A 23,760-nucleotide genomic window follows, 5' to 3' on the forward strand; every position below is an offset into this window, starting at 1 on the left:
AAAAATTCTAGGAAGAGATATCTAACAGATATAGCACCAAAGAAACTTCATCCCCAAACCAAACTTTCCATGAAGAATCACAGACTGCTAGAGAGTTGGAGGGAAGTTGGAAGGTTATTCAGGCCAACTGCTTTCGTGTTGAGGCTCAGGGAGGTTAAGTGTCTTATGCAGGATAAAAAACGCTGGTTGGTGGCTGACTTGGGGCTTGAATGCGCATTTCTCGATGTCTCTTCAAGCGTGTGTGAATATATGCTGCTTTCTAAATCACAATGCAGTGCTTCCCAAGTAATAGTTACATAGCCTATACCAACAATATCAGAATCATCTGGGAACGCTGATGGAAATAAAGATTCCTAGGCTCCATCAAGGGATTAGAAATCTGGATATGAGGCCTTGAAACCTATATTTATAATAAGCACCTCTAATGATTTTGTTATGCAATCAGGCTAGGAGTCCTGGCCAAGGACAAACGACTTAGAGGCTTTTTCTCCTCCTACCAAGGATCAAGGGGTGAGGGACAAGGGGCAAGCAAGGAGGGAGATGAAGCACAGAGGGTAGGGATTAAACCACCACCACTACTATCACCTCTGTGAACGTAACCTTTGTCCTCACGGAGCACACAACTCATTTGGGATTATAAACCACATGTATTTATTCAAAAGAAAAAAGTACACTTATAGAAAGAGAATATAGTACAATTCCCTACTCTGCTTGTGCCCTACCATATTTAATATGTCTTAGTTTGAATTCCGTCATAAACAGACCTTGAGAAAATGGTGAGTGCAAGCTAACACGGAAGTGCTGAAAAAAGGGCAGGAGGATGGGCGCCCTGATGGGCGATCAGGGGAAAGGAAGGGGGCTGATCATGGGTATGTTACTAAGCTGTACCCCACTGTGGGCAGCTGGGACTTCTTCCCATGGGGAACTCTGAGAAATGGTGTGAAACACACACCTCGGAGTTACCCTCCTCAGAGGCAACGGATCTAGGATATTTATTTACATGGTAACTCCTGCATTTGTGCAGCTTCAGGGGAAAACTCTCCCGCAGACTCATCCAGGTATGGGCAGCTGAAATTATGACAGAGCAGCACACTGAAGAGGCACGAGGGGGCCACCTATGGGGTCTGCTACAAATGCCTCCAGAAAGCCACTCGAGTGGCTATCTTCCCACATTATACTTGAAACTGAAATCTGTGGAGGATTTTTTGTTTCATCAAGGTCAAAGTCTTCTGTGACTTTATAAGGAAACCAGTAAAAGTGAGAATTTGCTCGACAGTTTGCTCTTTCCAGAAAAAGAAAAATACTGTTAGAATTTTGTTCCATCATGTTTTCATTAGTCATTGAACATGTATTTCTATATATTCATATACAAGTGTCTTTACACATGGGAGCTTGAATGGTTTTATTCTCAATCTTTATCCGAAATTAGGGTATTAACTATGCAATTCTCCTTTTGAATTTTACAGGTCTTATATCAGAACCTTGACAGAAGGTTTCCTCCCCTTACCTTCCACAGTAAACTCTGGTTCCGGTTCCTCTCTTTATATGACTACCTTTTAAACAGTGAAACACTAAGCCAAAAACAGACTGAAAATAGTTCTTAATTACAATGTACCCGCTAGCTAAAAACAAATGAACAATTATGTTTAATGGGAGAAGACTCCGAACTCCCTTAGGATGAGGTTAAATATGATTAGAGACAAATCATGGGAAATTTCAAAGCCCTGACTGCTCTTAAACTGGCTATGTATTCTTCTTCTCCATAATGCTACACATCAGGGCATGTCTAGCTCACATGACAGAGCCTCTTCTGACGCTTTCTGGCCTGGAGAAGCATATTTGCATTCCACGCACTTACAGTGCCCCTGTATTTTATTCACCACTCCCTTCTAATGAAATGCTCCCACATACACATGCAAGTCATTTTCGCTCACAATGCACTGGTAATGGGATGCTTCTGAGCCTTTCTCAGGGAATAATGATTTACAGCCAGCAGGAGAGTTAGGCTGAAATCAGGTGCACAGATTTCTGAATGTCACATAATTTTATAGTTGGCTATGAGGGAAACCTGGTTTTAAATTATGCATTTGCCTTGCACTGGAGGTTGGGGTGCAGTTACAGAAATTAATTCTGTAAAAAGATCCCCTCTTTATTTAACAGTACCTATTACAAGAAGGAAATGCCTTATGCGGATGAGTCATTTTGAGGATCTTTAAATTTCTTTAGTCTTTCAATTGTGAAACTTGGGAGAGGAAGAATGATTTAGAGGACTGAGAACGGCATGGATGAGCTTCACAGTTTTTGACCTTCCTTTGCCTGTGATTTTTTTTTTAGGAGAAAAGGTGACTAGATTATAGTTTTAACATTTTTTGTACCTTTGGTCTCTCATTTATAAATTAACTGCCTAAAAACTGGTCGGAGGAAGGAATTATTGTGATGATAATCCAATGTCAAAAATTTAATAGCCTTGAAGAAAAAAGTTATTTAAGTCATTTACTGTAGGGCTAGTCCGTGATTAAAGTCAGAGTAGGGCCCCAAATCCTAGATTCCTAGTTGGGTGCTCTCTTTTCATACCTATAAGGTTATCCATTCCAGGCTACCAGGAAAGGCTGGAGTGAGATCCTAGTTCATAGTTTGGAAGGCCCTCAATTTGAATTCACCCAAGATCATGTTACTCTCCCACTCCCCCAAGAACATTGCCTGGGAAGTTAAACACTGGCTTCATAGTCTGTTCCCCACAAGGCAGCAAGAGATCTGATCAGATGATGACACTGCCTTCCTGCAATCTTCCATGGCCTCTCCTCACCCAAAGAGTAAGAACCAAACTTTTTTCAAAGCCCCACCTTCCTTAAGCATGGATAGAAGCAGTTTAAAACTCACATACTTGAGGATTTTAAAGTCTTTTTTTTTTTTTTTTTTTTTTTAAGTTTTACTCTTTCCAGTCATGGTGTCAGTCTAGCCTGAAAATAGAATGAATTGGATGGAACTCTCTATCAGTATTACCTTTGAAACTCTCATCGCAATTCTAAAAATAATAGTTTTCTTTCTGTGGTGATAAAATGTATTTGCAGCAGAAGTTTTTAGATTTTTACATACGAGCAAATTGGACCTGAATTTGAACACTGAGATTCCCTAAAAGGCTCTTAGAGACAATAATCACCAAGTACTGAAGACCCTACATGGATCTTGGGGTTTTTCTGAGAGAATATATTGAGAAAAAAATGAACCCATCAGTCACAGTACTATACGGTGCCTCTGGTGTGACAAGATGGCTTTCCACTGGGTATAGATATGCTTCAGTTATCATTACCTTGTCCAAGAAAGCATTTCCATCCTTTAGGGACCAGCCAGGAAGATTAGACAGCCTGGGACTGCAAAACAAAAGATTAAATTATCCTAAATCGATTACAGTCCTCAGTGATTTCATGGTAACTGTTATCATCTCCATAAAGTTAAAAACAGTTTGAAATTACTGGCAACAATGTCCACCCAAAATACTAATCAAAAAGATCAAAGAAAAATAACCACACTGTAGCAAGCTTAAGAATTATGTGGCGATGGAACGTTAACAAGCCAAAGAGTTTAGCACTCAACTGGGAAAATTAAAAGAATCCTATGCAAAATAATAAAGAGAAAAAAGAAAGATGAGACACTAGAGCATTTTACAGTTTTCCAATTACTGCCCCTGACTTCACCCTGATTGTGCCTGACAACAAGCCTGCGGGGAAGGCTAAACAGGATCATCATACTGTGGATGAGAAAACAGACTCAGAGGGGTCAGGTGCTCTGACAAGAACACTTAGCTGCCTATCAGTCTGAATTCACTGCAAATAAAAATACAGTACCTGAATTCTGGTCAAGTCCACATTCCACATTCACTGCTTATAAGTGGATTAGTCACTTTGCACCTGTGGCTTGGGTTTCCAAATCTGGAAAACGAACCTAGTTTTCCTGAGTGTTACAAAATGACAGCATAGGTGAATAATTTCTAGGAGGTGAGACTCGTTTCACGTGTAGGATACACTAAGAAAGTCTAGATTCAGAAATCATGCACTTCTGGCAATCTCAGGATTTAACTGTGTGCTATCAGTTGACTAGCAGAATTATGCTGAAGGCTGAAAATGCAAATACCTTAGGGAGAAATATGCTGGTTAAAAGAAGAACTTAATGATCAAGGTGTTAGGTGAAGAAAAGCACGTTGGGAGTACAAGTTGGGTGGCAACAGGATTTTAGCGCCTCCTCACAAAATTAGTCTGTAAAGTAAAAATTAAGGGCAAGGTGACAGTGTGGGACTAAAAGACTATAATCAGAAACCAAATTAATATACAGTCCCTTAGCCTCTTGCCAAACAGGTTTATCAAATTCTGACTTTGTAATTAGGTGAAAGAGAATGAAAATAAGAAACATAAATATTGTGAATATTTTCCAATCTTCTAGGAAAGGCTAAAAGACTGAATAAAAATACACATGCATCTAATTTTAGAAAACAATAGGAATTTGGGGGATAAACATTAATTTTGAAGTAATTCAAAACTTACAGAGAAGGTGTGAGAATGTAAAGACTAGGAAGTCCCACATACGTTTTGCCTACATTCTGTTTACATTTTGCTTTGATTTACCAAAAAGTGAGAATTTTGATTTCATACTTGGGAATGAAAATTACTACTAGCAGAGTAAGTTTGGGTCATATAAGTTATACCTGATAAACTTGTTTTTTAAACTCTGGGAGTTTTCTGCACTAACCTCACAGAAAAATATTCTATCATTAGCTCTTTAATTCCCATCTTGTTTCAAAGTCACGTGTGTCTTCACTTATAGACTTATTTCTTGAAAAATACATTGACTCCCAGGTCAGATTAAAAAAACTAAGCATTCAGATAAAAATGTAATGACAAAATAGTGTGAATACTGTTCTCATTCTGTGCATGCTAGCTCTCTAAAGGAAGGTTGTAAATATTCACTTCCCTTTAAAAGTGAACTGAATCATAGGACATGCATTCTGTTTCCCATCAGACACACAGAAATCAGCCTTCAAATTACAGATAACTGATTCAGTTAGTTGTCTTCAACAAATGATCAGAATGGTACACTGCTTATCAGAGAAATTTGTTTGTTTGCTTATTTAGAGAGCGAGAGAGGGAGCAAGAGAGCAAGCAAGAGAGTACAAAAGCCAGAAAGGGGTGGAGGGAGGAAGGGAGGGGGAGGGGGAGTGAGAGAGTGAGACAGAGAGACAGAGAGACAGAGACAGAGAGAACCTTAAGCAGGCTCCACACTTACAATGGAGCCTGACACAAGGCTCAATCCCATGAACCTGGGATCATGACCTGAGCTGAAATCAAGAACTAGACACTCAACCAACTGAGCCACCCAGGAGCCCAAAAATAACTTTTTTAAAAAGTAAAATTTTCAGATACTGTACTTTTTTTTTTAATGTTTATTATTTTGAGAGGGAGCAAGAGAGAAAAAACACAAGTCGGGGAGAGATACAGCGAGAGGAGAGAGGGAATACCAAGCAGGCTCCATGTTGTCAGCGCAGAGTTTGACATGGGGTGTGATCTCATGAACAGTCAGATCATGACCTGAGCTGAAATCAAGAGTCAGACCCATAACTGACTGAGCCACCCAGGTACCCCCCCAACCTTTTTTTTTTTTTTTTTTAAGATTTTATTTTTAAGTAATCTCTACCAATGTGGGACTTGAACTTACAGCCAGACCCAAGATCAAGAGTCACATACTCTACCAACTCAGCCAGCCAGGTGCTCTTAAGATCCTATAGTTTTAACTCTTGCTAAATACTTTTTTTACACATCAAAGCCTTCTATAAAACACCTGTGGTTATTCTGGATTTGAGAAATTGCCAGTAAATGGGAATGACTGCTCAAAGAGCATGGCCATGTTATAACAACAGTGCCAAAAATGAGGGCCACAGACGTGTCACCAAATGGCAAAGGGATGCTGACTACACAGATGAAAATATTTACTTACTGAGTTCCACTCAGTTAATGACTAAATCATAAAGAGTCAGTACACTTTAAGCTACCAAAAGGGAAGGGACTTAGGACTTTGCTCTTAATGATTACAGAATTTGTATCAGTTAGTTGGTTAGTTATGTGCACAAGTGGGGGAGGGACTAGTGGAGAGGGAGAGAAAAAATCTTAAGCAGGCTTCACACACAGCGGGGAGCCTGACACAGGGCTCCATCCCACCACCCTGGGATCACGACCTAAGCTGAAATTGAGAGCTGGACATTCAGCTGACTGAGCCACCCAGGGGCCCCTAAGTTTTTAAAAAAAATTTTTTTTTTACATTTATTTATTTTTGAGAAACAGAGTGAGACAAAGCATGAGCGGGGGAGGGGCAGAGAGAGAAGGAGACACAGAAACTGAAGCAGCCTCCAGGCTCTAAGCAAGCAGTCAGCACAGAGCCTGATGTGGGGCTCGAACCCACAAACTGTGAGATCATGACCTGAGCCGAAGTCAGACGCTCAACCGACTGGGCCACCCAGGCACCCCCTAAGTTTTTTAAAGCAAGGAAAAAGAAGTGTCTCCATAGAAATATACCTTAATAAAATATGAGAGGTGAAGATATTAGATAAATTATGATTATAGATTAACACATCTTTGCATCCCCTATTTAATAATTTCTTAGAAAAGAATGCCATTAAAAATATTATAGTCGAGAAAAAACATGTATACAAGATCTTTTTCAGTATTTTATATTACTGACTGACAGCATTAAATTAGATTTAGGTGTACAATATATTAATCTGACAATTCTACATATTACTAAATGCTCACCATGAGAACTGTAGTCACCAGATTACCATACATTACAATATTAATGACTGTCCTTTTTGTCTCTGTGACTTATTTACTTAATAACTGGAAGTCTGTGCCTCTTAATCCCCTTCCCCTGTTTAATTTTTTTTTTTTAAATTTTTTTTTTTTCAACGTTTATTTTATTTTTGGGACAGAGAGAGACAGAGCATGAACGGGGGAGGGGCAGAGAGAGAGGGAGACACAGAATCGGAAACAGGCTCCAGGCTCTGAGCCATCAGCCCAGAGCCTGACGCGGGGCTCGAACTCACGGAGTGCGAGATCGTGACCTGGCTGAAGCCGGACGCTTAACCGACTGCGCCACCCAGGCGCCCCTAATTTTTTTTTTTTAAATAAGTAAAATATTATCAGGGTGTCTGGGTGGCTCAGTCGGTTAAGTGTCTGACTCTTGATTTTGGCTCATATCATGATCGTGGGATTGGGTCTCATGTTGGGCCCTGTGCTGGCAGCACAGAGCCTGCTTGGGATTCTCCTTCTCTCTCTACCCTCTCCCGCTCATTCTCTCTCTCAAAATAAATATTTTTTTAAGTATAAAAATTAGGTAAAATATTCCCATAAGTAAATAAATAACCCAAGGCATTTAAAAGTAATCTGTTACCTAACAAAATAGCAAAAGTTAGAATGAACATGGTATGCAATTCATTTTCCCCTTATACTTTTCATTTTTCCAAATGCCTATTTTGAAATGTATTACTTTTATAGTCAGAAAATAATCTAAGAGGCATGACTACATTCATTCATTCAAATAATATTTAATAAAAGCTTACTCTGAGCCAAGGATACAAAGTGCACATAACAATGTACTGTAATGTAATGACAGTTCAAAATAAACCTTGAGTTTTAGGAGTTTGCACTTTAGTATAGCGAGATGGTAAACAGTAATTAAACAGAATAAAATAAAAGCATGATGGGGTAAGCAGAAGTGTTACAGGTTCACATAGGAAGGGCACCTTTGACAGCGTGTGGTGTTGTGGAAGAGCTGGGAATAGGAGTTAGGAGGTGAGGGTGGAGGAAGTGTTTCCATAAAAAGGGAACATGGAGGGAAGAACTTCAATATTTGGTGTAGTACTGTAGGAGTATTGTTCATCTTCACTCATTCATTAATGAATATTTATGTGTCAGGCATGCTGGTGATATGACGGTGAACAAAACATACCTGTCCCCAAGTTAGCAGGGAAGACAGACATTACAAGTAATCACACAAATAGAGAAGAAGATACTAAAAATGATGATGCAGGATGGTACAAAATTCCCTAAAGAGAGACTGGTCTAGGCAGCATCAAAAGACTTCTCTGGGTCTGATGACTGAGCTGAGATCTGGACAGTCCTAGATTCAAGGGGAAACTGGGCCAAAGGACAGGGTTGGAGGGAACAGAGAAAGACAAGACCCATATATTCCTCCAGTAATTCTCAGCAGCCTTTGGCATGGACATCTTACATAGAAGGTTATTCAAATGAAACTTCAAGAAGAGGCCCACACACTCTGTCCCCTTCACCTGACCAGAATACCATCTTTATGTCCTTCTTATATAGAAACTGAAGTCATAAATGACCTGAAACACGAGCTTCTGTGAAGTAGCTCAGGGAAAGCAGGATGGGGCTGGGGGAGAAGAGCCTTTACGACTGACGGAAAAAATGAGTGTGACTGCTCCCAGGCAAGAAATATGATTTCTTTGAAACTAAAAGGAAATAAAAAGTAAGATACTAGAGGGGTAGGCATAAACCGTAATATACCAAGATGAACTTGGTATTTATCCTAAGAGCGATGAAAACCAGTGTAACGTTTTAAACAGGTGAGAGACAAGACTAGATGTATATTTCTACAAGACAATGTTGAAGAAAATTGATATCATGTGCATTCTGATGACATATACCACCATTTGTGTGGTATTTCTATCAAAATAATCCTAACCTAATCATGCAGAGGTATCAGACAAATCCAAACTGAAAGACATTACATAAAATAATTAGCCCGTACTCCTAAAAATGGCAAGGTCATAAAGATAGACTGCAAAACTCTTCCAGATTAATGGAGACTGAAGACAAAACAACTAAATGAAATGTGTGATCTGCACTGGATCCTGGAACACTACTGTTCTTCTTTTTTGCTATAAAAGGCATTACACTGAAATATGAATTGGTGTAACTTGGGAAATACGAAGAAGGTAGACAGCTTAGATACTAGCATAGTGCCAGTGTGAGTTTCCTGATTTTGATTATTGTATTGTGGTTATGTAAAATAATTTCCTTTTTCCTAGAAAATAGGCCTCAAGTATTTAGGTGGTAAAGGAGCATCCTGTCTGTATCTTTCAAATGGGTCAGAAAAAGTTGTATGCATATGTATAATCAGAAAATTATAAAAGTACATATGATAAAATGTTAACAAGAGTAACTGGGAGATGTCTGTACTATTCTTGCAACTTTTCTGTAAATCTGAAGTGATTTCAAAATGAAAAAGTTACACAAAAATGGCTCTGGATTCAGAAAAGGGCAAGATCAGAACTGAAGACACTGATGAGGAGGCCTTGGCAGTAATGCCCGTAAAATACGATAACACCTGCAGCAGAACTTAAAGAGAAGTAACTGGATTCGAAACTGTTTGAGAAGGTAAAACTAACAAGGCTTCATGAAAGACTGGATACGGGGAATGAGAAATAGTGGCATATCTAAGTTAACTCCCAGTTTTCTGGCTTTCAGAACAGCATGCCAGTCATTAAGATAGGGTACTGTGGGGGATAACCAGGTCTGGGAGGGTCTTCTCTTCTGAACCATCAATTCATGAGCTGAGCTTGGGGCATGCTGAGTTTTGAAGTACCTCCAAAGCCACATCCAAGGAGAGAAACTCAGTAGGCATTTTGGGTTTATGAATCTGGAACTCAGAAGAGGATTACTAACTAAAGATACACATTTGTAGGTTATTGTTTAGATGGTAATCAAAGCCCTGAGCATTTAGGAAATTTCCTTGGTGGATACTCTGATGGCTAAGTACTGGATATCGAAGAATTCTGATATATGATTGTCAGTCAAAAAAAGATGAATCTCCAAGGTAGATAGAAGAGGAAGAGTTAGAGAAGAGGAGAACCAGGAATGCATTATGATGGAGGAGAACAATGCTGAATGGCCAAGTGGGGATGAGAACTGACAAACGTGCATCTAATGACACGAAGTCATTTGTGATTCTAGTGAGAGGTGTTCTGGTAGGTGGTGTGGGCACATAGACTAGAGAGGAGTTAGTAATGCTGAAACGGAAAGTGGAGTCGAGAGTAGGTTAAAAAAGGTTTTTTTAAATATTAAGTTAGAAGTAATTGAGCGTAATTAAATGGGAAGAACTGAATCAAGACGGGAAGGTTCAAGATAAAGAAAAGATTATAATGAATAATGAAATCACACTTCAAGAGGGCAGGAATCCAGAGAAGAGTCACTCATAGGACAAATCTTATACTGAGTAGCTACTACGTGCCAAGAAGTATTTTAGGCAAGGGGGATTCAGTGGTGAACAAAAAGATCCCAGCCCTTACAAAACTTTTAGTGGAGAAGACAGACAACATATAAACTAAATATGTATATATAATGTAAGGACAAGTGCTATGAAGAAAAATAAAGCAGGATGAAGGGCTAGGGAGGGACTGGGGATACTATTTTGGCCAACTGTATCTCTAAGGTTTCTGGCCTGAGCAACAGAAAACTTTTTTTTTTAAGGAACTACGTATGGGTTGCCAATCATCCCTCTAGTATAACTTCCCTCTGAGAGAAGAACAATGACAAAGGGGAAGAGAGAATAGAAGTGGATTCCAATGCTGAGCCAGGGCTATGAGAACACAGAATTAGGTAAAGACAAAAGTGAACACGAAAGGGAAAATATGTAGCTAAAATTGCCCAATTCAGGACTGGAGCACCTAGATAATTCATGACTTCGCAGTGCATAGAGGCCGCCTCTTGGAAACTCTCATAGTACTTATATTTTGTTTTTTTAGTAATTATCACAAGTGTATAGTTGTTCTTTTAACACAAGTATAATGAAATTTTCAACTGTGGAATACTTTCTCTCCAACACAATGTAAGCTCCACGAGAAAAAGAAAGTGGTCTTGTTTAGATCTGTATCCCCTGCTCCAGTCCAGTGCAGATTCTTAATAAACAACAAACAAATGGACACTGTAATGTTTGGGGGATAAACAGACAATAATATCAGGCTATTTTAGTATGAAATAACTTGTCAGTCACTTTTGTACAGAAATATACGTGATACCTACAATTTCTGAAACAGTTGTAAATATATATATATATAGATAGATAGATAGATAGTATCTGTGGATAATAAATGTATTTCTAAGTTTTAGGTGTGATTATAACTGAATTTTATCAGCTTTACACAAAATGTAATCTGGAATTATCTCTGTCCCCTTTACCTTATTGGTATTCCTTGTCTCAAACAAACAAAAAAACAAAAACAAAACCCAAAGACAGATTTTTAATTATACTTTTTCTAGATGGTTCAGGAGATTATCATTATGAATAATCATTGCATACGGTGATATTTTCAGGAATGAGGTATATTAGATGGTTTACCTAGGCTGCTATGCTTTTAAGCTCTTAAATCTGTTTTAGATAGCTTTTCTGTCTCTCCTATGTGATACCACTTTTTATTACTGGGAGTATATTTGCTTATATAAGTTACCCACTTCTCTTATAAATTGCTGCTTCCAAATAACAGCAGACTGGGAAGCCGATTTCCATGACAAAGTATTAGTAAGAGTAAACAGTGGTGACTATAGTCTTGAGATATCTGCTTTAAGACAAGGACTGTGGCTTCATATATGATTCTATGATATCTACAGCTGACAATTATGAATATAATCCATAGATACCTATCAAAAAGAAATGTCAGGCTCTATGATGTCAAGTCGCTGCAAAGGCAGTTAAATGGTTCTAAAATTCAATTCTTGGGCTCATCAGCTGACCATTTATCAGCTCTTATATGAATTAGCAAGAAAGATGAAATATACATGACCTCACTTGCATAGAGCAGTTGCAGGAACATTTTACAGAAGCTCAGAAGTTATAATAAAGAAGTCAATCAATAAATCAATACAACACTTTCCATCATCCCAGCCAAAGGAAATGATTCTGATAAAGAACATTTTTAGGGAACAAAGTAAACTAAGGACAACACACAAGGTACTAGTAATCTTTATGCTAATCAGTACCATTTTTCGAAAAACAAAATCTCATTTTGTCTCAGATGCAGCAGCACATACCTTTGAACAAGTGGCAAAGGAAGGAAATTGAGAGTGGAAGTCATGTCCAGTCCACAGTCCAACATAATAGTAGTTGATTTGAATTTGAGCACATTGCATGGTAAGGTTGGGTGCCCTGACAGGCAATACTGAAAGAAATAAAATCACTTTTATCAATAATCAGTTATAGAAAAAATCTAAGAAGTGATATAGTGAATTAAGTAGAACTGATCATTTTCTCTCATAAGAATAGCATGTAGATTCAGCTAACTTTCTATGCAGCTTCCTCCCTTTTACAGCTCTGGGTACCACTTCCCTCAGAAGCTCAAAAATCTCAGGTCATCATTTTTCACAGAGTACCAAGTTCCATCTCAGGCAAACACAGTTTTGAAGAGACCAAAGTTATTCCAAGTAGAAGGTTTACAGGCTATAGTTATCTGTCCCACTCCCACACGACACTTCCAAATCTCTACTATCCCACTGCACCTAACTACTGCCTAACGCTGTGGAGGTCCATTAAATTCTAATCTGGATTCTCAAACTGTACTATAGGTTAGGTTTTCTCCCATAAATAAGTGATTTTCCTCAAAGAGGAAATGACTGGGAAGGGTTAACAAGCAAGTATCAGTAAGGAGTTATGGCCCTTCCTTGTCAGAAGACAAGACTCAAAAGGACAAGTGACTGTCCTGATGTGCAGATTCTAAAGCAGGAGTGAGGGGCACCTACTCCCAACCAATCAACAGTCTCTTGCCTGTGGAAGCAGACCTCAAAAGTGAAAAGGGCACAAGCCACAGTGGCATATTCCAAGGAGAGTGATGAGGCAAGACAATACACTGACCTCAAACATTTCTCATGTCTTCCTCAATGTAGTGGGGATGACAGATATGCCACAATGAAAATTATTTATATAGGATGTACCCTGTCACCTTTCATAATTCTACTACTGCTGTGAAGAAAAGAAATGGAAGAAGGAAAACACCTTTCCCCCCACCTTTAAAGTCATTCCGGAGAAGCCTGCCTTGAACAGCAAAGCCCAGAAATGGAAGGATCAACGTTCTTAATCCCTCAACAAGTAACATTCTCTCTTTCTGATTTCAGTATAAGCTCAACACAAGTCAGGGTAATGTGGCATCAATGCCTGGCCCTGCACAGACACAGTAGGTCAGGCTGCCTTTCTAGGTATTTGCTGCTCTGTTGGTTCTGTCACTGGATAAATTTCCCCCTTTTCTCCAGAGGATGTTACAGGGACTGACGATTTTTTAAAACTGCATGTTCTAAAAATGATAAGGACAAGAGCCAAGAAATTGTGGTTATTCTGCAAGCTTTTTTTTTTTTTTTATTCCAAGTTTATGTCTGGTGATTATATTTTCCAGACCAAACTTCACAACTCATGGTCTGAAATGGTACAAGATAACCTGCAATGAAAATATCACAAGTTATTTAAAATTGTAATTGTCCTAAAAAAGTCCAGGAAGTATGATTCGGGTAATTATACTTTACATAAGTACATTCTTTGACAGGTATCAGAATTACAGAAAAAATTGTCCTACTAATTAAGACAGAGCTATCCTTACCCCATCCTCCATCTGGTTCCCTATTGCTAGTTTGGTCTTTATCTCTGTATAAGAATTACTTGTTAAAGGTAAACTATCTTGGGGTGCTTGAGTGGCTCAGTCAGTTAAGTGTCTGACTTCGGCTCAGGTCATGATCTTGTCGTTTGTGGGTTCACGCCCTGCATTGGGCTCTGTGCTGACAGCTCAGACCATGGAGCCTGCTTCAGATTCTGTGTCTCCTTCTCTCTCTGCCCCTCCCCTACTCGTGCTGTCTCCCTCTCAAAAATGAATATTAAAATACAAAAAGGTACACTACCTCAAAGCAAAGAGAAAACGTCATAATAAACTTGCCCCAAACATACAAACGATCTAATGAGAGCTTTCCTATAGTTCTACTTAAAAAAAAAAAGTCATATTTAGAAAAAATTAAGAAGAAATAAAATGAAATGTATAACGGTTATTTCTTGGTGGGAAGATTATCGCATAGCTTTCTTCCAGGATTCCACGTTTTTCACATGTTCAACAATGGCCACTTACTTTTTTTTATAATCAGATAAGAAAAGGATTACAACAAAACTGAAAAGTTTGCTGGCCATACTGAATGACAAAATCTTTTCTTCCTTCATCCTTAACTCTAAATTACAGATAACAAGTTACTCTAGAAGACTGACGTGTAAAAGCTGCTGCTCAAAAGATTTCAGACAAAAGAAGTTAGCTGAAAGACTTTATATTTGCTCTTGTCATGCAAAGAGAAAGGTGAGGAACACTTTATAAGGGCTATAATTGAATGGAAGGAACATTTTCAGAGCATCTACTAAAGGAGTGCCAGACCTTGATCTCACTAGCTCCATTTTTATGGATGAGGAAATTGAGCTTTACAAAGTTTGAGCTACTTGTCTAAGAGCCAAAGACACACACAGTAAGGTCCCCTGACTCCAAAGACTCTAGTCATGCTTTGCAAACTGCACTGCTCACTTCATGGGTCAAATGAGTCAGCTGAGACAGAGTGACTGGCCGAGGTTCATGCAACCAGTAAATGAAGCACCTGCAAGGTTCTTGAAGTCTGCCTGTGTCCAGTGATGCTCTCTGCATGTTTTTTAACATGCAGCCTGCAACCACACAGCTTATAATCAAGATCAAGCAGTTGTTATAATCTAGTGAGGGTTAGGAGACGAATACACAAAAACACTAGGTAATCATGTGATTTAAATCTTAAGGTTAGGAATAAATTTATATTACAAAAAGCTTGAAAAACAGCAGAAAGAAAAAATATTACACACAGTTTTCTATTCCATCTTTTCTTCATATTTGTAAAGAATGTAATTTTTGTAAACATACTGCTGTGTGCTACTTTGACAACTCAAGATGCCTGTTTTCTTTGTGCTGCATCACACTTCATTTTTATTGGCTGCCTAAGTAAATATACCATGGTGTGTTTAATCATTCCTCTACTGATGAACATTCAGGGTTGCTTCCAGTTGCTCTATTACAAACATGGCTGTGGTGATCATTGTAGTGCTTATGGCTTTTTCCATATTAGACTATTTCTTTAGAGGATTCCCAGAAATGGCATTAACTAGGTCAAAAAATGTGAACATTTTATGGCTCTTGAAATATGCTGCCAAAATGCTTTCCAAAAAAGGCCGTACTTATTTACAATGACATCAGTTATATATCAGAAGATCTGTTTCACTGCTTATTCCCATCAGCATTATGGTCAAAACCATCTAGAAGCTATACTAAAATGAAGCTGAATGTTAATAGTAGCCATCTTAAAGCAATTACATGGCCCTCAAAAGGAAAGTCAACCACTTGATACAAGGTTTTAATTCTGAGAGGGAGTTTGGAGAAATGATTTAAAGCAGGGGGTCTGAAATAAGACTGCCTGGGCTCAGATCCTGGTTGAACTCATTATTAACAAGTGATTTGGGGAAAATCACTTCATTTTGCAAAGACTGAATCCATCTGTAAGATGCAGATAGACACTACCCTCAAGTTGTGAGGTCTAAATGAATGGAAACAGTGCCTGACCCACAGAGTGTGTTTACTGCTAGTTATAGAACCATTAAGGGACTGAAAAGGCCACTTAATTTGGGGGGCCACCTAAATCGACAGCGTTTTAGAGAAGAAATTCTATTCTATAGTAGCATTCACTAATGTCTTAGATACTTGTTATCCCAGAAGAGTAGGTACAGTGAGTGAACAATTTTATAAATACCGTCTATTGCTAGTTTTCCCTCTAGTTAGATACAGTCACTATCAAGTACATAAGTGAATATTCTAGCCAACATAAGGTTTCACAATTTTTTTTCTACCTTAATAAACACACACCAATGCTTTCATGTTAATTTTATTTCTAACTAATACCAAAGCTGCAGGTTTTTCTGTGTAATGATTTATTATCAATACTTCATTGTCTGCCTGTTGATCCCTTTTTTCCACTGAATAAATAGAATGTGGTTATAGAACATATATGTTTAACATATATAAACGTTGTTTATATTTTTGGATAAAAATTTTATCAGTTATACACACTATATATCTTTCCCACTTTTTTTACTTTCATTAAAAAAATTATTATGGAAAATCCCAAATATACAAGTAAGCAAAACTAGTATAATAAACTCCTATTACTCAACTTGGATATGTTTAACAACTATCCTTATTCTGCCTTTGCTGCTTTCCTTCTGATATTGACACATTTCAGAAGAATAGCTAGTATGGTGACAAACCTAACTCATCTCTGAAAATAGATTTTTGTAAATAGTCCTAAATTGATCTCTTATCTACAACAGGGACAAAAACCTAAGTCCATTTTCCTCAGGGTCCTAGCAAAATTCATTAAAGGTGATTCCTTTCACCTTTAAGTTATTCTTGGTTTGTAAGTTACACCTCCAAGTTCTGTAATATGTTATATATATATATATATATTTAATTTTTTAAAATGTTTTATTTATTTTTGAGACAGGGAGAGACAGAGCATGAACAGGGGAGGGTCAGAGAGAGGGAGACAGAATCTGAAACAGGCTCCAGGCTCTGAGCTGTCAGCACAGAGCCCAATGCGGGGCTCAAACTCACGGACTGCGAGATCATGACCTGAGCCAAAGTCGACCGCTTAACCAACTGAGCCACCCAGGCGCCCCTGTAATATGTTATATTTTTGAAGCCTCTGTTCTATTCCCTGGTCTTGTTTTTCATTTTTAATACCAATGCTGTAACATTTATATTTTGTAATATTTTCAAGTAAATTAGAATGACTAGACTTCTAAAGACTCATGTTCCCCAAAGATGTTAATGGAGGCTACTTCATTCAATCTATATGTGAATTTACAGAATGCTGCCATTTTTATTATACAATAACATTTCTCAAGCCAGGAGCAATGCAGTGTTTTTTTCTTCTATTAATTTTATTTTTTCTTCCTTTACAATTTAAAATATTTTCCCTTAGGGGCGCCTGGGTGGCTCAGTCGGTTAGGCCTCCGACTTCAGCTCAGGTCATGATCTCATGGTTTTGAGTTTGAGCCCCGGGTTGGGCTCTGTGCTGACAGCTCAGAGCCTGGAGCCTGCTTCGGATTCTATGTTTCATTCTCTCTCTGCCCCTCCCCCACTTGTGCTCTGTCTCTCAAAATTAAATAAATGTAAAAAAAAAAATTTTTTTTAATATTTTTCTTTAGTACATAAGCAGCTATTCAATTATCAATGTTAAGTATATTTTGCTTTTCAATTTTTTTTAACTTTTTAAAAAATTATTTATTTTTGAGAGACAGAGAGAGAGCATGAGCGGGGGAGGGACAGAGAGAGAGGGAAACACAGAAACACAGAATCTGAAGCAGGCTCCAGGCTCCAAGCTGTCAGCACAGAGCCCGACACAGGGCTCAAACCTACGAAACCATGAGATCATGACTTGAGCCAAAGTCGGATGATCAATTGACTGAGCCACCCAGGCTCCCCTGCTTTTCAATTTGTACTTAACTTATGTTCTCAGTTTTATTGTTCTGTTACATTTTAGAAATTTCTGCTGTTAAATGTACAGCTGATTACAATATGCACTCAGGCGAGGGCGCCTATGTGGCTCAGTCCATTAAGTGGTTAACATTATATAAATCAGACTTTCAACACTCTCAAAGCAATTGGCTCAAGCTCCTTGCAGAGACCATCTTCCTTATTGACTTCTTGAGCAAGTGAATGATACTTTTCTAGTTCTTTCACTTAGGCACATAGCCCTTTGGAGGTTTCAGATTACTGACTGTGAAATACGTGTTTGAAATACGTGTTTCTGAATATTACATCTATTACTAACAAGACTCACATCACGACCTCAGGTTTCAGCAGTTCTAATACTTTCAAAAGCTGCTATGAAGGCAAAATGACAACTGGCCAAATTAACCTCACAGAAATCTTCAAAAGCAGTATGAATTACTGTAAACTTCATAAAACAAAACCAGAAAATTTAACAAATTAGTACATTTGGTACACTTGGCAATTTGGTCATAGCAAAATGAATTTTAGAGAATTGGCTGTCTTCTGCAGAAAGAATCATTGACCAAAATATCAGATATGTTCTTCTACTTCCTAGTGTTGTTTAAAATAACAATATACACAGTTATTTTGATATGGTGTTTTTTGCAGTGTAAGGCACTCTGTAAAAACTTTATATTTAACTTCTTTAATCCTCTCAAGAAAGTTATGAGGTAGGAAGTGTATTCCTATCTTACAAATGAAGAAAATGAGACACAGAGATTATGAAATTTGCACATGTTCCCAAAGTTGTAAAAGCTGTATCAGGACTCGAACGCAGGACAGTGAGATCCAGAAAGAGTACACTTAACCACCATGGCATTTCATGTAACACAGAGAAAAAAGAATCATCAGAGATTTAAAAAAACAAGTTGTTTTTTTTTTTTTGGCAGAGATAATGTGCTCTAAAAGGACACAATGTGAATTGATAAGAACATAGACTGAATTTATAATCTAGTTGAGAACAAAGAAAATTAGTTAGCTGGCTAATGTAAGATAAAACAAAGATCCCAAGTAAATCACAATATTAAATTAGTCTATAATCCATTATAACAGAAATTTTCTTTTGTTGGGTGTTCTCTTCTGTTAAAAAAAAAAAGGTATTAGGATTCTTTCACTGTAAAGTAGTTTTGCTCTGAAATTACTTTTCATTATCTTTAATGTAAACTATAACTTTAGGTTGAGTTAATGCCAAAAGCTCTTTAATATTGTTTGGGACAATTGCACAGCACTATAAATGAACTGCTTTTTATAGGCAATTGTGTTAATGAAATAAGTTATAAATGATATCACCATTTATTTCCTTTTTCTCCTTTGTCTATTTAACTAAGTCATATATTGATTATGGAGCTCTATGAGCAAAGAGAAAACAGGTTTAGTTTGCTTTTCTCCCTGGCAGTGAAATAAAGAAGTGACATTGGTTGCTTCTGATTCAAATACAATATTAAAAAAAATACCTTTAGCCAATTAATTTTTGTGTAATGGTTTTGCTTCCTGGTACAACATTAGAAAACCTATTAATATAATTCAGATGTAAACGAGTATAGGAAAAAACAAATCTCAATAGATTCAGAAAATATATTTGAAAACCACAACATTGATTCTAGACAGAAACTCCTAGCAAACTATAAATGGAAGGGTATTTCTTTAATTTGATAAAAGGTTCATAACCAAATCCTTTATCATAATGATGAAGTACACAAAACTTATTGTCAAGAACAAAACAAGGATACTCACTATGACTGCTTAAATTCAACACTATACCTGGAAATGCTATATAATGCAATAAGACAAGAAAACTAAAAAAGATGATTAGAAATGGAGAAACAAAAAGTCATTGTTCCCAGTTGATATGATTAAAAGACACTCTGAAAACAAACTATTACAGCTAATAAGAGAGTTCATCAAGGTTGCTGGATATAAAAATCAAAGTACCAAAATTAATTGAGTTATTTTATTTATTTTTTATTTAAAAAAATTTTTTTAATGTTTATTTATTTTTGAGACAGACAGGAGGTGGAGCAGGGCAGAGGCAGACACAGAGACACAGAATCTGAAGCAGGCTCCAGGCTCTGAGCTGTCAGCACAGAGCCCAACATGGGGCTCGAATTCACAAACCATGAGATCATGACCTGAGCTGATGTCAGACGCCCAACCAACTAAGCCACCCAGGCGCCCCTTAATTAAGCTATTACATGCCAGCAATAATTAGTAAAAAGTAATAAGAGTTAAAAATTAGAATACCATTTATATGGCAAAAATTTAAATGTACCATAAAAGTAAAAAAGTGTAAAATCTTTACCAAAAAATTTTATAAAACTCTTGTCAGAGATAATATTAATTGGAAAGGAAAATAAACTTTTGCAAAAATAGCAATTCTCACTACTTTTTTATAGAGTTTAAGAATCATATCAAAGAGTCAAGGGCTAAGATTACCTAGGAAAAAACTAAAGACCAATGATTAGTGAAGAAGACTTAAATTTTCTGATATTACAACTTAACTATAATGTCATTAACAGTAGGATATTGAACTGTGATAGTTAATGGACAAATGAAATAGAAATAAACAGTCCAGCAAACAGACACACATATCCAGGGGCTTGCCATATGATAAATGTGGCATTTCTAATATATAATGCTGGGGAAGTTTGCAACCCATCTGAAAAAATTTACTTCATACCATACACAAAAATTAATTCCAGATGACTTAAATACTTAAGGTACAAAGGCAAAAAATTTAAAACTTTTAGTGAAAAATAAAAAGAGGGTAAGTTCTTTACTACCCTAGGGTAGTGGAGACTTTCTTCAGAGACAAAAAAGTACAAATAAGACAAAGATTAAGAAACCTGACTACAGTACTTTAAAATGAAAATCTTCGGGGCGCCTGGGTGGCGCAGTCGGTTAAGCGTCCGACTTCAGCCAGGTCACGATCTCGCGGTCCGTGAGTTCGAGCCCTGCGTCGGGCTCTGGGCTGATGGCTCGGAGCCTGGAGCCTGTTTCCGATTCTGTGTCTCCCTCTCTCTCTGCCCCTCCCCCGTTCATGCTCTGTCTCTCTCTGTCCCAAAAATGAATAAACGTTGAAAAAAAAAATTAAAAAAAAAAAAATAAAATAAAATGAAAATCTTCAGGGCGCCTGGGTGGCTCAGCAGGTTAAGTGTCCAACTTTGGCTCAGGTCATGATCTCGTGGTCTGTGAGTTTGAGTCCTGCGTCAGAATCTGTGCTGACAGCCCAGAGCCTGGAGCCTGCTTCAGATTCTGTCTCCATTGCTCTCTGCCCCTCCCCCGCTCTCGCTTGCTCTCTTTCTCTCTCAAAAATAGACATTAAAAAATTAATAAAGTAAAATGAAAATCTTCAAAAGACACCATTAACAGAGTGAAAACACAAGCCTGAGATTGGGAGAGGATATTTCCCACACGTGTTAATAAAAAAGCACTAATAAAGTTATTAGTAACTAATAACTAATAAGTTATTGCTAATAACTTCACTAGTGCTTTTTATTTGTAACCTATTCAGTATAAAAAATTCATATAAATCAACAAAAAAAGATTTAAAAACCCAACAGAAATGAGGAAACAAGAGTGGGCAATAAATGTAGATATAAAAAGCTCAAAATCACTAGAATCAGGGAAATGCAAAATAAGATGATAATGAGCAAATGGACTAATGATGCTAAGTACTGAAGAGAATATAGTAAAAATGGAGTATAAATTGGTGTACCTCTCAAGAATTTGGCAATACTAATAATATTGAATACATACTTTAAATATACTAAGCTAATAAAGGCATGTATAGGTATGATGCACATCAACCTGAGGAAAGTAGTAAGGGAGGAAAAGCAAAGGTTGGTGATTTCAACCTTAGATATAACTATGTCTTTAAAAAGGGGTTAAGGGGAGCAAGGAGGTCTGGTTTTTTAAAAAAGGCAAACTATTTACAACTATTTAATATTAGTAACAAGTGCTAAGGTGTCTTTTCTGTATTGTTACCAGAAACTTCCGCAGACATCAGAATTATTTAATTATACCTTTCCTACCATTGTCAAAATCTGTAGTGCTGTTTTCCTTATGACAAAAGTCTCATGGTACAAGATATGGCCTTGGGCAGGGGGAAAGGAAAGAAATAAAGATAACTCCCAGATTTTTAGCCTAAAATTTTGAGATTATGTTAGTATCTTCAGTGAACTCCTTGATGCTTCCTAGTCTTATGAAGTTTAGTAAAACACTTCCCTAACAAGATTTGGCAAGGCTTTATAATTTTACAAGAAGTTTTTCAAGTGATGTTGAGCGTTATTTAATTACCAGAAATGTTATATTAATATGATGGCTATATTTATAAGATATACATATTCATAAAAATACACAGTAATGACACTTGAAAAGGAATTCTAAAAATAAAATTAGACCACAGCTCAGAAAGGAGTAGCAACTGGAAACTTCATTGTATGAATTACCTTCACAAACAATAAGAATTACTGACAAATATTTTCTATCCAGTATTTAATTAGTCCTTTCCCAACAACTGAATAAATGTTATTGATACTAACTTGACTGTCAAGGCCCAAGATCACACAATTAATAACAGACTGAATGTGCACTCAAACCAGCACAAGTTCTAACTGCTTTTTTAAATCTTTCCACTAATATACTAGTAGGAAACCTATGATAGTGTACTATATTAAGAGCAACATATTTAATATGAATAGGAAAAAAACTTAAGAATCTTAGAAACAAAAGTACTATAATTTGTTCTAGTCATCTTTTCCCTCAATATTGATTTCCTGTTGTACCACTAACCCCTGCTAGCTTACTTCTAAGGCAGACAGCTTGGGATTAAGACTACTGACTTACTGACTACTAATTAAGACTACTGACACTGTCATTTCTATATCCCTGAGAAGTTGTACCCTAGTGCATTTTAACATTAAAAAATATATTTCCTAATGATAAAATCTACAGATTAAAAAAAAAAATTTAATTCTTTTTCCCAGCCTTGCTTATGTTCATTGGACTCTTAGCTTCCATAAAAATCATAAAATATTGAGGTTAAAGAGGCCTTTAAACTTGGAATGGATCATAGAACTAAATGTAAGAGCTAAAACAATAAAAACTTCTGGGAAGTACATGCAATATAAATACAATACACACTACATACATAATATTTTAATTTTCTAGTAGGTAAATTAAGAAAGTAAAAGGAACAGGTGAAATTAATTTTAGTACTATATTTCATTTAACCCAATATATCTAAATTTTCAACATAGAATTGATATAAAATATTAATGAGACATTTTTACATTACTTTACGGTACCAAGTCTCCAAAATCTAGTGTTAACATTATACTTGCAGCATATTTCAATTCAGATGATAAATTTTCATCTGAAATACTTAGTATATACTGAGACTTCATAAAACTTACAGTTGAAAAAGTAGATCCACATACTCAAGTTCTTCCAAACATACTTAAAATTTTCTCAATAATTGAATTATCAGCTTTTATTAAAATTTTTTTTTAACATTTATTCGTTTTTGAGAGAGAGAGAGACACACACAGACAGAGTGTGTGCAGGGGAGGGGTAGAGAGAGAGGGAGACACAGAATCTGAAGCAGGCTCCAGGCTCTGAGCTGTCAGCACAGAGCCTGATGCGGGGATTGAACCCACGAACCGGGATATTATGACCTGAGCCCGAAGTCATCTGACTGAGCCGAAGCTCAACTGACTAAGCTACCTATGTGCCCCGAGTATCAGCCTTTAAAGTTTAATTAAAATACATTTTAAATTTCAGTTCCTTAGTCATAATAACAACTTTGTGTTTAATAGCCATATACCGCTGGTGGATACTCTACTGGACAGGGCGACTCTAGTAAAACAGAGGAAAATCTTTGTGCTTTAGGTTAGCCAAAAATTTTAGATTAGACACAGAACAAGAACCATAACAGAAAATCTATAAATTGAACTTAATTGAAACTTGAAACTTTAGTTCTTCAAAAGACACTCTTCAGAAAATGTAAGATAACTCAGACTGGGAGAGTATACTTGCAAAACACGTATCTCATAAAGAACTTGAAAGCAGAAAATAAAATAAAATAAAATAAAATAAAATAAAATAAAATAAAATAA

At 36.9% G+C, this 23,760-nt stretch overlaps 1 protein-coding gene across 3 annotated transcripts in view; it reads right to left on the reverse strand.

The window, feature by feature from the left end:
- INTS9 (integrator complex subunit 9) overlaps positions 1 to 23,760 on the reverse strand; it is a 102,215-nt gene that overhangs the window by 58,528 nt on the left and 19,927 nt on the right. For all 3 annotated transcript variants that reach the window (XM_040467822.1, XM_040467734.1, XM_040467895.1), the window contains exons 2-3: positions 12,093 to 12,220; positions 3,311 to 3,371 (exon numbers count right to left, since the gene is read on the reverse strand). In XM_040467822.1, coding sequence (XP_040323756.1) covers positions 3,311 to 3,371; positions 12,093 to 12,220 — 189 coding nt within the window. The remainder of the gene's footprint in view (positions 1 to 3,310; positions 3,372 to 12,092; positions 12,221 to 23,760) is intronic.

Source organism: Herpailurus yagouaroundi, unplaced genomic scaffold (assembly GCF_014898765.1).
Source record: "Herpailurus yagouaroundi ecotype Mexico unplaced genomic scaffold, PumYag 28, whole genome shotgun sequence".
NCBI lineage: Eukaryota > Metazoa > Chordata > Mammalia > Carnivora > Felidae > Herpailurus > Herpailurus yagouaroundi.